The 17252-nt window shown below is 43.5% G+C and overlaps 1 protein-coding gene across 14 annotated transcripts in view; it reads right to left on the reverse strand.

Annotated features, from left to right (window-relative positions):
• The window catches only part of LOC101935884 (butyrophilin subfamily 1 member A1-like), a 53860-nt gene continuing 36608 nt past the window's right edge, over window positions 1-17252 (reverse strand). For 11 of the 14 annotated variants that reach the window (XM_065562461.1, XM_065562459.1, XM_065562463.1 and 8 more), the window contains 4 exons: window positions 12819-12935; window positions 10220-10240; window positions 10095-10121; window positions 1-4586 (listed from right to left, as the gene is read on the reverse strand). In XM_065562461.1, the coding sequence (XP_065418533.1) occupies window positions 4069-4586; window positions 10095-10121; window positions 10220-10240; window positions 12819-12935 (683 nt within the window). In that variant the 3' untranslated portion in view covers window positions 1-4068. The remainder of the gene's footprint in view (window positions 4587-10094; window positions 10122-10219; window positions 10241-12818; window positions 12936-17252) is intronic. The other 3 variants (XM_042845613.2, XM_065562460.1, XM_065562466.1) reach the window with 3 other exon arrangements.

A 17252-nucleotide genomic window follows, 5' to 3' on the forward strand; every position in this document is an offset into this window, starting at 1 on the left:
TCCTTAAAAAAGGTAAATTTTATTAAAAACAAAAAGTAAGAAAATACATCTGGAACTTAGGCTTTTGCTAGATTTTAAAACACAGTTCCAAAAATTAAGCACCCAAAATAGTTTTCTTGGGAGTTCAGATTAAAGGTTACAAGCAAACAAAAGCATCTGGGGTTAGCACAGAGGAGTTCACTAGCCATAAGAAATAAACAGAAATAAACCTAATTGTGTCTTTCTAAACATTTCTGATCTACTTATGCATCTGGGGGTTCCAAATAAGTAGTTCTAGATATGATCTGATGATCTATGATCATACCTGTCTTAAAGCTTCTCATAGCATAACTGCTCCCTGTTCCCCTCTTTCCCAGAGAACAACAGAGACAAAGGGAAAGTTTTTTCCTCACTTTAAAAAGTTCTAGCCTTCCCATTGGTTCTTTTGGTCAGGTGCCCACTCCCTTTCCTTTACCTGGGGGACTTTTTTAACCCTTTACAGGTAAAGCAAGCAGAGAACAGCCCCAAGAGGGACTTTATAGCTAACTGGCTGGCTGGGTGTCCATAAAAGGGAGCTACCCCACCCTTCATTTATCAGCCCCTCCCCCCCAAATCACAGATGGTGCTGGCCAGCCTTGTTCAGGTTGGGTCCACACCAGCTGGGATTTCTTCCTGGAGGTTTAGGAAACAGAGTTAATAAGATACATGCATCTCTAATAACTACATGAAGAACTAAACAGTATTCTTGCCAGCAAGTTAAAGAAGTATGGGCTGGATGAATGGACTATAAGGTGGATAGAAAGCTGGCTAGATTGTCGGGCTCAACGGGTAGTGATCAACGGCTCCATGTCTAGTTGGCAGTCGGTTTCAAGCGGAGTGCCCCAAGGGTCAGTCCTGGGGCCGGTTTTGTTCAATATCTTCATTCATGATCTGGAGGATGGCGTGAACTGCACTCTCAGCAAGTTTGCAGATGACACTAAACTGGGAGGAGTGGTAGATATGCTGGAGGATAGGGATAGGATACAGAGGGACCTAGACAAATTAGAGGATTGGGCCAAAAGAAACCTGATGAGGTTCAACAAGGACAAGTGCAGAGTCCTGCACTTAGGACAGAAGAATCCCATTCACTGTAAAGACTAGGGACCGAGTGGTTAGGCAGCAGTTCTGTAGAAAAGGACCTAGGGGTTACAGTGGACGAGAAGCTGGATATGAGTCAACAGTGTGCCCTTGTTGCCAAGAAGGCTAACGGCATTTTGGGCTGTATAAGTAGGGGCATTGCCAGCAGATCAAGGGACGTGATCGTTCCCCTCTATTTGACATTGGTGAGGCCTCACCTGAAGTACTGTGTCCAGTTTTGGGCCCCACACTACAAGAAGGATGTGGAAAAGTTGGAATGAGTCCAGCGGAGGGCAACAAAAATGATTGGGGGCTGGAGCACATGACTTATGAGGAGAGGCTGAGGGAACTGGGATTGTTTAGTCTGTAGAAGAAAAGAATGAGGGGGGATTTGATAGCTGCTTTCAACTACCTGAAAGGGGGTTCCAAAGAGGATGGATCTAGACTGTTCTCAGTGGTACCAGATGACAGAACAAGGAGTAATGGTCTCAAGTTGCAGTGGGGGAGGTTTAGGTTGGATATTAGGAAAAACTTTTTCACTAGGAGGGTGGTGAAGCACTGGAATGGGTTACCTAGGGAGGTGGTAGAATCTCCTTCCTTAGAGGTTTTTAAGGTCAGGCTTGACAAAGCCCTGGCTGGGATGATTTAGTTGGGATTAGGTCCTGCTTTGAGTAGGCGGTTGGACTAGATGACCTCCTGAGGTCCCTTCCAACCCTGATATTCTATTATTCTAAACAGTACTTTTTACATTTTAAGGACTACAATGACTTAGAATGCAGGGACATTTTTACCCGGCTGATTCTAGGAAACCTTCCCAGGAGAGTGCATCAGCCACTTTGTTAGAGGCTCCTGAAGTGTGTTGTATTTCAAAATCGAAGTCTTGAAGAGCTAAACTCCACTGAAGAAGTTTTTTGTTAAGTTTCTTTGACTGAGTGAAGCCACTTCAGTGCAGTTTTCAGGTGGAAACACGGTCCCCAAATGTATGGGCGTAGCTTCTCCAGAGCCTACACAATGGCATAACATTCTTTGTCTGAGACTGACCAGTGGCTTTCCCTCTCAGAAAGTTTTTTGATAGGAAACATGACAGGATGGAATTGTTGATCTGGTCCTTCCTGCATGAAAACCACTTCTATACCACGCTTGGACGCATCTGTGGTTCAAACAGTTGGTCGAAGTCCGGGGCCCTTAGTACAGGGTCAGATGTAAGGGCCTCCTTAAGCTGGTTAAAGGCTTTCTGAGACTTCTCAGTCCACTGAACTGCATTTGGTTTTCTCCCTGGTCAGGTCTGTCAGTGGGGTGGCAATTTGGCTGTAGTGTGGTACAAATCATCAGTAATACCCGGCCAATCCCAAGAAGGATTGGACCTGCTTCTTTGACTTAGGGACAGGCCAATTTTGGATAGCATTTACCTTAGCCTGTAGGGGATTAATAGTTCCTTGACCCACCTTGTGTCGAAGGTACATTACCCTGTTTAGGCCCATTTGACTTTTTTTTTTTGCCTTAACGGTTAATCCCGCCTCCCTTATGCATTGGAAGACAGTTTGGAGGTGTTCTGCCCATGAATCTCAGAATATAGCCACATCATCAAGGTAGGCGACTGCAAATTCTCCAAATCCAGCCAGAAGGTTATCTACCAGTCTCTGGAAGGTGGCAGGTGCATTTCACAGTCCGAAAGGGAGGACATTAAATTCATGCAGCCCTACATGGGTGATGAAGGCTGACCTTTCCTTAGTGGGGTCATCTAGCGGCACTTGCCAGTACCCCTTAGTTAAGTCTAAGGTGGAGATGAATTGGGCACATCCCATTTTCTCCAATAGCTCATCTGTGCATGGCATTGGACAGTTTTCTGGGCGAGTTACAGCATTTAGCTTACAGTAGTCCACACAAAAGCGGATTTCCCCCTCTGGTTTGGGAACCAGAACTATTGGAGAAGCCCATGCACTCTCAGAGGGGCAGATTACACCCATCTGTAACATGTCCTTGATCTCCCTTTCTATTGCGGTTTTGGCTTGAGGAGCCATCCAATAGGGTTGGGCTCTAATTGGGCAAGCATCACCTCTGTCAATAGAGTGGTACGCTCCTTCTGTCTGTCCTGGGGTGGCGCAAAGCTGGTGCACAGCTCCTGGATTTGCTGTCACTGCTTATGTCCCCTGGGATGTTGGGTATGTGACAATTTAACAGCTTTGCAGAATGTAACTCACCCTGAATGCCAAGCTGGAAAAATCCAGCTTTAAGGTGGCCACAGCCTAGAGCTGGAAATACTCCCCAATGGGCAAACGTGTGGGAGCAGTTGCAACCAGCACTCTTCAATGTGTCCTTTCAGTCCATCAAATGAATGGTACACCCCAAAGAATGGTGAGTGGACCGGGTACACCCTCGCTGCAGTACATACATAGCAGGTGTGATGGTGCACTCCATATGATGTTAGGAAAATATGCTAATGAGTATGAATATAATGTAACTAGAATATGCTTCATGCAAAAGGTCTTTTGTAAGGTATCATTACAAAGCTTATCTACTGTGTGTGTTCATCTTATTTGTATAAATGTATCACTCTTGTATCTGAAACTAGAAATATGAAATATAACTCTTAGGTCCCATTGTAATTATGCAAAGTGTGGGCCATTAATGGTGGCTTGGAATCTTGATGGCGCCCATTAACCAGGACAATTGGTTGTAAATGGCTCTGTTTACTTGCAAGTCTTCCTGTATACCTGTGTGGCAAGTGGGTAATGAAGTCTTACAGTGACATGTGATCATTTCACCTGAACTGGAATTCATCTTTAACCTGGTGTTTTTCCATTTAGAAGGAGGGGTGGGAATGCAGAGAGGGACAAAGGTGCTATAACTCTGCCAGTGTGAACATGCCCTAACTTTCCTCCCTGGAGACAGAGCATCTGTAGCTGCTGAGGAGCAGACAATCCCCCAGAGACTTAGCGGTGTGAGGCTAGACCTCAGACTGCAATAGGCAAATCATTCCCCAGTCCCCCGGAGACACACTGTGATTTGAGAATACACCAAGAAGAAAGGAAATACTTTCTCAGAGAAATGGGCTGTGAAAGTGAAGAATGGGTCCTCTCTAACCAGATCATAGAATGCTACTCGCCCCCCTTCATAGTCCAGGTAAATCCCAATTTTCCTGATGCTTTTACTCAGGGACAGGGGGATCTCAATAGGGGCGAGGGCTCGGTGCTGACCCCTGCACTCATCCACAGCCCAGATCCCCTCCTGAGGGCTAAAGTGAATCCATCCCTTCCTGCTCACAGACTCTTTGGCTACTCCCACACCCCAAGTTGTCCCACCCCCTACATCTATCTCCCAGTAATGTCTCCCTGAAATGAAGCCCTCATAGCCCAGCACACAGGTTACACAGTCAAATCTCTTGGGGTAGTCAGGTACATCCCGATGTTGGGGTCTCCATTCCACACTTTTCCGATCCTCGGACAGGACGAGATGGGGATAAGCTGTGTCTGGATCCAGAGTCACATCCACTATGGAGAGAGAGAATTGGGGCATCAGAGACCGAGCCCAGCCCTGAGGGAGGCTGGGGTTGTTTTTCCCTCCTCAACAGCCCTGCTCAAGCTGGGCTACTCCCTGGTTTCCTGCCTCTGCCTTGGCCCAGAGGCTGCCTCTGCTGGGGTGGGCAGTGATTGCACTGCAGCTCCCCACACCCAGACTCCAGGGACTTCTGCTGTTGCTGCCCCCATCCCCATCACTATGACCCCCTGCAGGGGCAGCAGAGACAGAGTAGCAGAGCAGGCAGACTGCACAGGCTGAGGGTGGGCAGAGAGGAAACATCTTCAGTGTTTCTGCCTTGTGGGTCTGGTGCCACTCCCTATCCAAGTGGGAAGAGAGGAAGTGGTGGCACTAAGAGGGATGGGAATTGAGACCCCTGCTCCTGGTGAGCAGAGTAGGAGACACCAAAAGACAGCCCCTCCTGCCAACATAGGGAGAAGAGCGTCCCTGGGGATGATGGAAAAAGAGAAAAGGGGACAAAAAACTCTCATGGAGTAACAGGTGGCTATCAGGTCACAGCCAGTGGGGGATAGCGGACACCAGCTCCCAAGTCTTAGCCAGTGACAGTTCTGAGGACAGCAAGAGGAACAGGGAATGTGGTAAAATCAACCCCATGCATTCAGAGTCATGAACTAGGCCTGAAATAATCATGAGTGTGGTTTAAAGTTCCTGAGATTTAAAAGGTAAATAGATAGCAAGCATTGCTTGTTCGTTTTCACTTGTGTCATTTGAGCCTTTCTGGGGAAGGCCCCTCCCCAAGTGAGTGAGAGAGAGTATCTCTGTGTCCAGACTCACCAGCAATGAACATGCAGAAATGCAGTCTCCCGGTGTCTAATTGGAGGAGATGCCCTCTTGCCCTCTCTTGTGCCTGGGGGGGGGGGGGGGGGAAACTGCCATTCTACCCCCTCCACACCCTCATCTGACACTACCATGTCTCTGTCCCTTCCCAACGCAGTCTCCTCCCCCCTCACATCCTCCCTCTGAGCTCCTCCCATCGCCCTTTCCCCACAGTCTCTTAAATCTGTCAATCCCTCTCTGCTGCCCTTGTATTACCCTCATAGCCTACCTTCCTGCACCCCCTCAAGTGCTCCTTTGCACCTCCCTCAGCCTCCTCTATGCACCCTACATCCCTCAGAACCCCTCAGTCTCTCCCCTGCACTCCTCCTATGCTGTCTCCTGCTCCCCACCTTCCTAGTGCTCCTTATAATTGCCTGTCCAGTTTCTTAACTATGAAGTCTATGAGGCAGCCATTTTCCCAGAGGATAGCCTGTCTTCAATGATGGAGTGAGAGGTTTAGATAAATGGATGTATTTTCAATACAGCCATCCTTTGGTTGCTACCACTAATTTAGGAATTGTTAGTCTGCAGCTCTATGGTAGTGGGGAAGGTGGGCAGGGAGGGTCAACACACAGAAAGGGATTTCTTAAATCTCTTAAGAAAAATCCTGATCCAAAAATAACATCTTGCTGGATAGCTATAAAAAATAAAAGGCACAGAGAAGGGCAGATAAGAGGCTGACACGACTAAGGAGACTGAGGAAGGAAGTTTGGGGGACCTTATAACCATGTGTTTCCATAATTTCACCTTTGTTGTTGTTGTTGTTCAAGTTGTTCAAGGGTCAGGCAGGGCCAATTGCCTGTCAGTTCTTTCATTAAACAAAATCCAAATGAGTACAGCCTTTGATATAGTGCAGAAGGTGGGCAGGCCATGGGATGGGAAAGGCAACACATCTCAAAAGAACATCAGTTACTGTAAGGTAAGTAGCCTCTTTCTCTTCAAGTGATTATCTATCTGCATTCCACTCCTGGTGGCTCCCAAGCAGTGAACTCAAACTAGGAGGTAGGATACTGAAATCTCAAGAAAACCGCAGTTGAACAACTGCTTTAACAAAGCAAGCATCAGCTCTGGAGACCTCTCCTAAGCACAGTGAAATGGTGAAATTACCCCAGATAGTTGTCTTATATATTTATAGGGATATTTCCAAAGGAAGTTGCCGAAGCAGCATAAACTCTGGTAGAGTGAGCTTTAATCTGAATAGGGGGAGAAAGGTTAGCTTCTGGTAACACAACCTGATGCAGTCAGAGATCGATTTGGATATTCTTCTGAAAGAAACAGCCCGCTTTTTACCTTCTTAGCATAGACTATGAATAATCTAAATGAGATTCTGCACGGCTTAGTTCTGTCTAAAAGAATGGTACTCTTGTAATGTCTAAGGTGAGTAATTTCTTTTCCCTATTACTAGTGAGAGGTTTTGGAAAGAAAATAGTTAAACAAATAGTTTGATTAATATGAAATTTGAATACAATTTTAGGAATGAAACTAGGATGAGTCCTGAGACCTTATCTCTATGAAAAACAGTGTACAGTCGGTCTGCCATTAAGGCTAAGATTTCTCTGACTCCATGGTGGCAAGCAGAAATGGAGTTTCCACAGAAAGATGTTGAAATGAACAAGCAGCTAATGGTTCAAATGGTGGAAGCTTCAGATTTGCTAAAATAACATTAAAATCCCACAAAGGAGATTCTCTGACTGTAAGGGGAAATCTGCACTAAGCCCCTTTATAAATCTAGACATGCAGCATGTGAGAATACTTTGTAATTCTGAATATGAGTTTTGAATATGTGGATGAAAGGCAGATAGAGCTGCCAGTTGGACTTGTATGAAACTAATTGAGAGGCCAGTTGATTTCAATGAAAGTAATTAGTGCAAAATAAGTGGAATGTCTATTCAAAAAGAGAGATAGTGCACTTGAGCTCAAACTGTGAATCTCTTCCATTTGGTTTTGTCGGTAGATTTTGTACAGTCTATTAATCAAAATATTTTGGACATCCTTAGAACTGTGATTAATTTGAACAAAAGCATTGTCAAGCTTAAACTGAACAAAAGTATTGTCAATGTTGAGGCCTCAAACTTCTGGAAGCTTTAAAAAAGCAAGCTTTGCAAAAGGAAACTAAGACTTGTGGTGAAAACGCGCTGCAACCAGATAACACACTACGCTGACTCCTATAAAGTGAGATATGTTGTGCCCCTGGGCAGAGCTTGTCTAACCCACATTAACCACATTTAAAACAATTGGCTACAAGGAGATAAGTAAGCATAATTTATACAGTCAAAACAACAAGAAAATAAGTAAGCATAAATTATACAGTCAAAGCGACAACGCTAACCACACTGAGAATTTGGCCTACCCTAATTGGTTGGTCTGTTTTAAAAAATGGCTGGCAGATAAGATAAAAAGAACAAAGGCACATAATTGTGTGTGTGTGTGTGTGTGTGTGTGTGTGTGTGTGTTCGGTACCCACACCCCCTGAACCGAAGGGACGTGCACTTCTCGACTGTCTGTACCTGGCCAGTGTGGAAAACGGCTGACTGAAGGGTAACGTATTTTCGGACGAATGCAGGGTAAGATTATGGAGTAAAGAAGTCTGGTTGCATGCAGTATAAATTTATGGAGTAAAGAAGTCTGGTTGCTCAAGCTGAATTGATCTCAAGTCTGTATCGATACTACAGTGTTAAGAATAGTAGTAAGTAGCTGATGAATAATAACTTTACATGTGCTTGTCTTCAATATAACTTGCCATTTATATTAATCCTTATTTAGTGTTGGTCTTTATTCTTGCTTTTTTATTTTGTCTGTGTTGCCTTTATAGTGGAAAGTCAGTAAAAACCTTTTTTGAGGAATAATCAGTAGTTTTAATTTTTCTTAGATGGGCACTACTCAACCTCATTACATCTGTGTTGGGTGGTGGGAAGTGGCGCTCACCCAGGGCACAACTAGGGCCCTGATGCATGTCCCCCTCTTCCTTCATCTCCGCAAGAGCATGCTCTTTCCAGATCATTCATGAAAAAAATCATCCAAGTTGTAACATGCAGGGACCATAGATCTGGATGAAGTATTCTCCTTTTGTCTTGAGATACCAAATATAGGATTGCAGGTAATTATAGGTAAGCAGATGTCATAGCAGAATCCAGAAGAGCCCCAATGAATTCTGTCTTATGTGATGGAATTATCATAGATTTTTCTTTGTTTACTCTTAGGTCTGGATTGTCAAATGTTGTCTGAGACTTCTTGAGGACAAGGTCCTTGAACCAGCCAAGTGTCAAAATAAGGATAAACTCAAAGCTGGGATGAACTCTAATGTTCTACTTTCTTAGGAATGCTTCAATGACTGCAATGCCTGATAGGAATTTTGTAAAGACTCTTGGAGCTGTTGAAGTGTCCAAATGAAAAAAAAAACCTCTGTATTGGGAGTGTTGAATTTCTACCACAAAACACAGATATTTCCTGTGCACAGAATGAATAGAAATGTGGAAATATGCATCTTGGAGGTCACCAGGTGCAAACCAATTTTGGGGAAAGAATAAGCAAGACCAGGGTCACCATTCTTAATTTAAATTTTTGAATAAATATGTTGAGTCTTCTTAGGTCCAGATTAGTTTTCCAACCTCCCTTCTTTTGGGGAATTAGGAAGAAATGAAGATAAAAATCCTTTCCCCTGAACTATGGAGAAACCACTTCCATGCTTCCAAGAGATAACAGAGTGAATTTCTTGTTGTAATATCTTCTAGTGAGAGGGATCCCTGAAAAGTGATGGGGAAGGGTAGTAGGAATAGTCTGGAAATGTTTATAACCAGTTTCGACAATTTTGAAGATCCATTGTTCTGTTGAAATATTGTTCCCTGTTTCTAAAAACTAAATGAGAGGGTTTCCAAAGGGAGTAGGTGATGGGAAAAGATCCACAACTTTTCCTGCCCTTCTGATTGGGGGTGGGTGGGGCACCCCAAGCTTTCATGCCCACAGGATTTGGGGACAAGAGGGAGCTAGGGCAGAGAGATGGACTGCTGCTTAAACATGCTGATCTTCAGCACTGAGAGCATATGTGCACCAGGAATGGAATACATATAGAAACACATCTTGAAGATACTGGGGGTATTGACACACAAGAATGAAAGAACCCAGATTAACTCTCAATTAGGATAATTTTTCAGGGTTGGAAGTTAAAAAAAAATACATATTTTGACTTGTAAACTGAGCACATTTGACATGGACTCCTTGAGAAACAACAAACATGGAGTCCCATGAGGTCCTTTTAACAGAGTCAGAGCTACACTTTTTAAAATATTTGTTTAAAATAAAGAGTCCCTCTATTTCCTAAGCAGGCAACAGTAACAAGATAATTCCTTCCCTCCTGCCTTCTGTGATATAAACTCGGTAAATCCATTGAATGATGTATGCATCCAACTCATGCTCCTTTCCAAGTTATCCTGTTTTTCCCTTTAACTCACATATCTCCCAGCTCACCTTTTTATCCTCCCAGAAGAGTAACAAATTGCTGATTACTTAGAAATTATTTCATTGCAACCACTAATGGTCTAAATCTGTGTTAGATTACATGGATTATTTCAGTTAAACTGACCAATGCACAAGGAAAGGGAACAGGGTAGGTGGGGTTTCAACATTGAATAAACATAATCTTTATTTACCTGCATATTGTCTGACATTACTCCACCCTGAAACCAAAACACACAGAGAGATGAGAACAGAGTCTTCAGAGGATACACATCCATACAGAATTTATAATGGAGGCGGAGGAAGAGATGGTACTTACGAAGTTCAGCCAGGAGTTCCCCTAAAAAAAAAAAAAAAAAAATTGAACACAGCAATGAATATACCACAGTTTGTTCTTGATATCGTGCAATGCACTGGCTTTGGCCCCAATTCCTCCCTGTACCCAGACTCAAAGTTATCTTTTTGGATTTAAAAAGAAAAGTGAAGTAGCAGACCACTCTACATTCTGTACGGACACTAGACTCCCATGCCTAGCCCCTACCAGGTCTCCTGAGACTCTTTCCAGAATGTTGAGTTCAGCCAAACTCAAACCTCTGAAACCAGGAAATGAAAAGCTGAGGTAACACAAACTTAAACTTCTGAAAACTAGGAAACAGAAATAAGGTACACACCACCCCTGCATAACAACCTTAACTCTGCTCTTAAAGTTGGCAATAGCCAGTGGGAATTGATGTGTAAGAAGGAGTGCTATAATAAATAGGTATGAAATACGATTAAGAGTATATGCCATTGATTGTGTTGTGTTCCACAGGTTTGAATTCCAGCATTTATTTGCAGGGCACTCAAGCTGCACTCAGTGTTAAGTGTAGCTCTTTGATCTCTTTATTCTGTCTGGTTCAAACTAGTTATGCATAACGAACAACATAACAGTTGTTGTCTAGGGCTGTGCTGACCCCACGGTTGCAGTGCCAGAGCACAGTCCTAAGGGATGAAGTTTGGTAAAAGGACAGAAACCCACCTTGCACCTTGCCAATCCTCACACTCCCCCGTCCCCCCTACCACACATTCTTCCTCACTACTCCAACCCCCCATAGTCTCTTGATCTGTGCCAAAAAAGATACAAGAATCTAAAAATGTTACAAGCAGCTCACATTATGTGGGGGGTGGGGTGAGGATTAAGGAAACCCTTGACCAAATGACCCAGTGACTTGCTTTCCTTTGATCACACTCAGCCCCATTGTTCAGGTAGTGGCTGAGGAGCTAGAGTCACAATTGCATTACCCTAACTAATTACTAGAGTATTTAATCTTCCATCTATTTAATTAATGCTAATTTCTACAACACTTCTAATTTAAAATTGAATTGTGCTTTATGTGGATTTTAGTCCACTTTAAAATATTGTTCTGAAAACCAGAAGCTTTGGATTCAGGGCAAAACTTCCAAAAGGAGCCACTGGAGACTGCAAGGAACATGACAACAAACATGTTCTGAAAGCTGCTGAAACTCAGAGTTCATGGGTGCTGCTTAGGTTCAATAGCCATAGCACATCACCTTGAGCCATCCTCTGGCTTGCAACACATGCACATTTCACTCCTTTGGTGTGTCAGTTCAGCTTGAGCCAAGCTGGAGTTCAGAACTTAACCATGAATAGCTTTTGAAATATTTCTTCCCGAAAGGGACGGCAGGTGCTGTGCACTAGCAGAGATAAATTCCAAGGGGTGATATTCATTTGGGGAGGATTAAAGTGACAGTTTGAGCCTCAGATGTTATAAGGAGATCACTTCATATAAAAAACTTAAAAATTGCAGAAGGCCTGCTTCTGCCATTAACTACAGCAGAGCAAAGTGAATTGAGCAATTACATTTCAATACACCTCTACTATGCTAATATAACACGGTCCTTGGGAGCCAAAAAAATCTTACCGCGTGATAGGTGAAACTGCGTTATATCGGGGTAGCGGTGGGGTAGCGGCGGCAGGGCTCCAGCGGTGATTTAAAGGGCCCGGGGCTCCCCGCAGAAGCTGGAGCTCTCGGCCCTTTAAATCTCCGCCCACGCCCTGCTGCCAGATATAATCTGGTAAAGCAGCCCCGCCCCCCAGAGCGTTGCTTTACCACGTTATATCCGAATTGGTGTTATATCGGGATGCATTATATCGGGGTAGAGGTGTATGTACTTCTATATACAGAAGGAGGCTGTATTTTTCTGTTCTGTACTGTGATCGTGGGGTGAGCAGATTTTATTATGAAAAGGCATATTTTATTATGAAAAGCTAAGGATCAGATTCTGCACTCAGTTACATCCCTGCAACCCCATTGACTCTACTATAACAGAGCAGAATTTGGCCCTAGCCCAGAGTTGTGCATGCTGACAAGAAAGCAGAATTTGAGACTAAGGCCCCAGTACAGCAAAGCACTTAAGCATGTTCTTAACTTTGATGTCAATTGGATTTAATAACCATGCTGACAGCTAAGCCCATGCTTAATGACATTGTTAAACTGGGCCCTAAGTGTCCAAGAAAAATCTCAATCTCTTTCTTCCTCTCCTTCTCTCCATTAATGCCTCTTTTAATCAGTCAGTCAAACTAAATATGTTAAATTTCCATACCCACTCTCACTCCCATTTGTATTTCAGACAATATTCATGGAATACTTAACAAAATTAGACCTGGGCTATTTATTAATGTCAAAGGTGATGAGTCCACTTCAGTTCAAATGTGGAATCATTTATTCAGGATTTATTCAAATGCTCAATGCCTCCTCCTCTCTCAGCCTCTCTTTCTCTCTCTCTCTCCCAAGGTTCACCACTCTTTTCATAACACTAAATCCAAAATCTCCATTGGTTCCTCTGCTTGTTTATTTATTTTTACAGAAAATCTCTTTGACTGCACTGCATCCCTTCCCTTTATGTTGCCACTTTACCTTTTGCTTTGTGTTTCTTCCAGAAGTAGTAAATTGCTGGGAAAATGAGAAAACCCAAAAGAGCCAGAATTACCCACAGAGACACCATCCAGCGAGAGACCCTCGGGAAAAACACATCTGCAAGAAAACATGTCATTGACTTAGAAACAGTGTTGAATATATGCAGCACTTTGGTGAGCAATGTTACCAGTTAGAATCATAGAATATCAGGGTTGGAAGGGACCTCAGGAGGTCATCTAGTCCAACCCCCTGCTCAAAGCAGGACCAATTCCCAACTAAATCATCCCAGCCAGGGCTTTGTCAAGCCGGGCCTTAAAAACCTCCAAGGAAGGAGATTCCACCACCTCCCTAGGTAACGCATTCCAGTGCTTCACCACCCTCCTAGTGAAATAGTGTTTCCTAATATCCAACCTAGACCTCCCCCACTGCAACTTGAGACCATTGCTCCTTGTTCTGTCATCTGCCACCACTGAGAACAGCCGAGCTCCATCCTCTTTGGAACCCCCTTTCAGGTAGTTGAAAGCAGCTATCAAATCCCCCCTCATTCTTCTCTTCTGGAGACTAAACAATCCCAGTTCCCTCAGCCTCTCCTCATAAGTCATGTGCTCCAGACCCCTAATCATTTTGTTGCCCTCCGCTGAACTCTTTCCAATTTTTCCACATCCTTCTTGTAGTGTGGGGCCCAAAACTGGAGACAGTACTCCAGATGAGGCCTCACCAATGTCGAATAAAGGGGAACGACCACATTCCTCTATCTGCTGGCAATGCCCCTACTTATACAGCCCAAAATGTCGTTAGCCTTTTTGGCAACAAGAGCACACTGTTGACTCATATCCAGCTTCTCGTCCACTGTGACCCCTAGGTCCTTTTCTGCAGAACTGCTACCTAGCCATTCAGTCCCTAGTCTGTAGCAGTGCATATGATTCTTCAGTCCTAAGTGCAGGACTCTGCACTTATTCTTGTTGAACCTCATCAGGTTTTTTTTTTGGCCCAATCCTCTAATTTGTTTAGGTCCCTCTGTATCCGATCCCTACCCTCCAGTGCATCTACCATGCCTCCCAGTTTAGTGTCATCCGCAAACTTGCTGAGAGTGCAGTCCACACCATCCTCCAGATCATTAATGAAGATATTGAACAAAACTGGCCCCAGGACCGACCCTTGGGGCACTCCATTTGAAACCGGCTGCCAACTAGACATGGAGCCATTGATCACTACCCGTTGAGCCCAACGATCTAGCCAGCTTTCTATCCACCTTACAGTCCATTCTTCCAGCCCATAATTCTTTAACTTGGTGGCAAGAATACTGTGAGAGACCGTATCAAAAGCTTTGCTAAAGTCAAGGAATAACACATCCACTGCTTTCCCCTCATCCACAGAGCCAGTTAGCTCATCATAGAAGGCAATTAGGTTAGTCAGGCACAACTTCCCCTTGGTGAATCCATGCTGACTGTTCCTGATCACTTTCCTCTCCTCTAAGTGCTTCAGAATTGATTCCTTGAGGACCTGCTCCATGATTTTTCCAGGGACTGAGGTGAGGCTGACTAGCCTGTAGTTCCCCGGATCCTCCTTCTTCCCTATTTAAAAGATGGGCACTACCTTAGCCTTTTTCCAGTCATCCGGGACCTCCCCCGATCGCCATGAATTTTCAAAGATGATGGCCAATGGCTCCGCAATCACATCCGCCAACTCCTTTAGCACCCTCGGATGCAGCACATCCGGCCCCATGGATTTGTGCTCATCCAGTTTTTCTAAATAGTCCCGAACCACTTCTTTCTCCACAGAGGGCTGGTCACCTCCTCCCCATACTGTGCTGCCCAGTTCAGCAGCCTGGGAGCTGACTTTCTTTGTGAAGACAGAGGCAAAAAAAGCATTGAGTACATTAGCTTTTTCCACATCCTCTGTCACTAGGTTGCCTCCCTCATTCAGTAAGGGGCCCACACTTTCCTTGACTTTCTTCTTGTTGCTAGCATACCTGAAGAAACCCTTCTTGTTACTCTTAACATCTCTTGCTAGTTGCAACTCCAAGTGCGATTTGGCCTTCCTGATTTCACTCTTGCATGCCTGAGCAATATTTTTATACTCCTCCCTGGTCATTTGTCCAAGCTTCCACTTCTTGTAAGCTTCTTTTTTGCGTTTAAGGTCAGCAAGGATTTCACTGTTAAGCCAAGCTGGTCGCCTTCCATATTTACTATTCTTTCTACACATCGGGATGGTTTGTTCCTGCAACCGCAATAAGGATTCTTTAAAATACAGCCAGCTCTCCTGGACTCCTTTTCCCCTCATGTTATTCTCCCAAGGGATCCTGCCCATCTGTTCCCTGAGGGAGTCAAAGTCTGCTTTTCTGAAGTCTAGGGTCCGTATTCTGCTGCTCTCCTTTCTTCCTTGTGTCAGGATCCTGAACTCAACCATCTCATGGTCACTGCCTCCCAGGTTCCCATCCACTTTTGCTTCCCCTACTAAGAAGAATCTAACTCCTGGTGGATTTCATAGTGTGATAAAGATGCTTCGTGCTTTGTTGTTAAGCCAATAGAAGACAGAATTTTATCCTTGTTACATGTCTTGTATATTCTACAAATTGGAGACATGTTGCAGCTGGGTAGATGAGAAGTAAGTGGTCCATTAAAGTAAGTGGCAAAAGTCCAACTGACTTCATTTGGGAAAGTTCAAGCCCTAACTGACAAGAGTCTATTTGGTAAATCCGAATTTTGCAAAACAACATAGTGACCCTGCACCTTCAGTTGTATTTGTACTTCTCCCTCCTCGTGCCATCCTCCCTTCCTCACTGCCCCTTTATCAATTTGTTTAAGATCCACTTTTTTTCCTTTAAAGAAACCCATAACATTACAATCAGGGCTGTCAAGTGATTAAAAAAAGTAATCGCGATTAATCGCACTGTTAAAGAATAACAGAATACCATTTATTTAAATATTTTTGGATGTTTTCTACATTTTCAAATATATTGAATTCCATTACCACACAGAATACAAACTGTACAGTGCTTACTTTATATTATTATTTTTATTAAAAGTATTTGCACAGTAAAAAACAAAAACAAAAATTGTATTTTTCAGGTCACCTCATAGAAATAATGTAGTGCAACCTCTTTATCATGAAAGTTGAACTTGTAAATGTAGAATTATAAACAAAAATATAACTATACTCAAAAATAAAACAATGTAAAATGTTAGAGCCTACAAAGTCCACTCAGTCCTACTTCTTGTTCAGCCAATCACTCAGACAAACACGTTTGTTTACATTTGCAGGAGATAATGCTGCCCGCTTCTTGTTTACAATATCACCTGAAAATGACAACAGGTGTTTGCATGGCAGTATTGTAGCCAGCGTCACAAGATATTTACACACCAGATGCGCTAAAGATTCATATCTTTAGCTAAAGATTCACTGCTCTGTCCCAAGGAGCAGCTGCCTGGAGTCCCTGCTTCTCTTCAGAGCTCCCACTAGATTCACGGCCGAAACCACAGGCTGCTTCCTCCAGACACCACACCAAATTCAGTCTCACTGCTTTGCATATAGCCTGGATCTAGTTCACAGCCCGTGAGTTTTGGGCCTTGTCTACACAGGGAAACTTCCACAGCCATCTTATCCCGAACCTTCCATGTACATATACATCATGATAATCTCTTACACAGTTGAAGAATGGGCTTAATCCTGGGATAATCAATTATTTTTTGTCAAGGTCCAAATTTCTTGGTCAAGGTATAGTCAAGGTCCAGACTCCAGAGAAAATAATACAAAATAATAATAATAATAAGTAAATAAAAAGATTTTGCGATCTATTCAGAAATGTCTGGCGTTCCAGATTTGGCTACTGCTCCACCTATTGATTTCCCCTGCTGTAGTCCTTCCATATACAATGCAACAGAATTTTTGGATGGACAAGAAATAAAGGATCAGCCCCAAAACATTAAAATACAAAATATTACTTTGTGATTCTAAAGTTATAGAAAATAATCACAAATCCTTTATACTGCAATGGGTTGCCACAAGGGGTTGTTGATGCCAGGCATTTAGACGTCAGTTAAATGACTGGCTGGGTTACAATTCAGAACAGCTAGTAACAGGAGCGACTGACATGGGAAACCAGTTGGTAAGAGGGAGAGTGTGAAGGTAACCCAGTTACTCAGGTCTACGAGGGAAAATTTCTGGCAGAACTATATGGGTATAGTTATACCAATATAACTCGTAGTATGGCCTCTGTTATCCCAAAATAATAGTGCTGTTTTTCTGTTAAGCTTCTCTCGCTTTCAAAGCTATATAAACTTCCACTGTTGTATATGGAAGAAATTCAGGGAGAAGATCATGATGTAAGCGCACACAGGAGGTTAAGAATAAGATGCAAGTCTACACTGGAAGTGCTACATTGGCGCAGCTATACTAATGCAGCTGAAGTGCATCTAGTGAAGATGCTCTATG

The sequence above is a fragment of the Chrysemys picta genome, chromosome 12, assembly GCF_011386835.1.
Source record: "Chrysemys picta bellii isolate R12L10 chromosome 12, ASM1138683v2, whole genome shotgun sequence".
In the NCBI taxonomy this organism is placed as follows: Eukaryota; Metazoa; Chordata; order Testudines; family Emydidae; genus Chrysemys; species Chrysemys picta.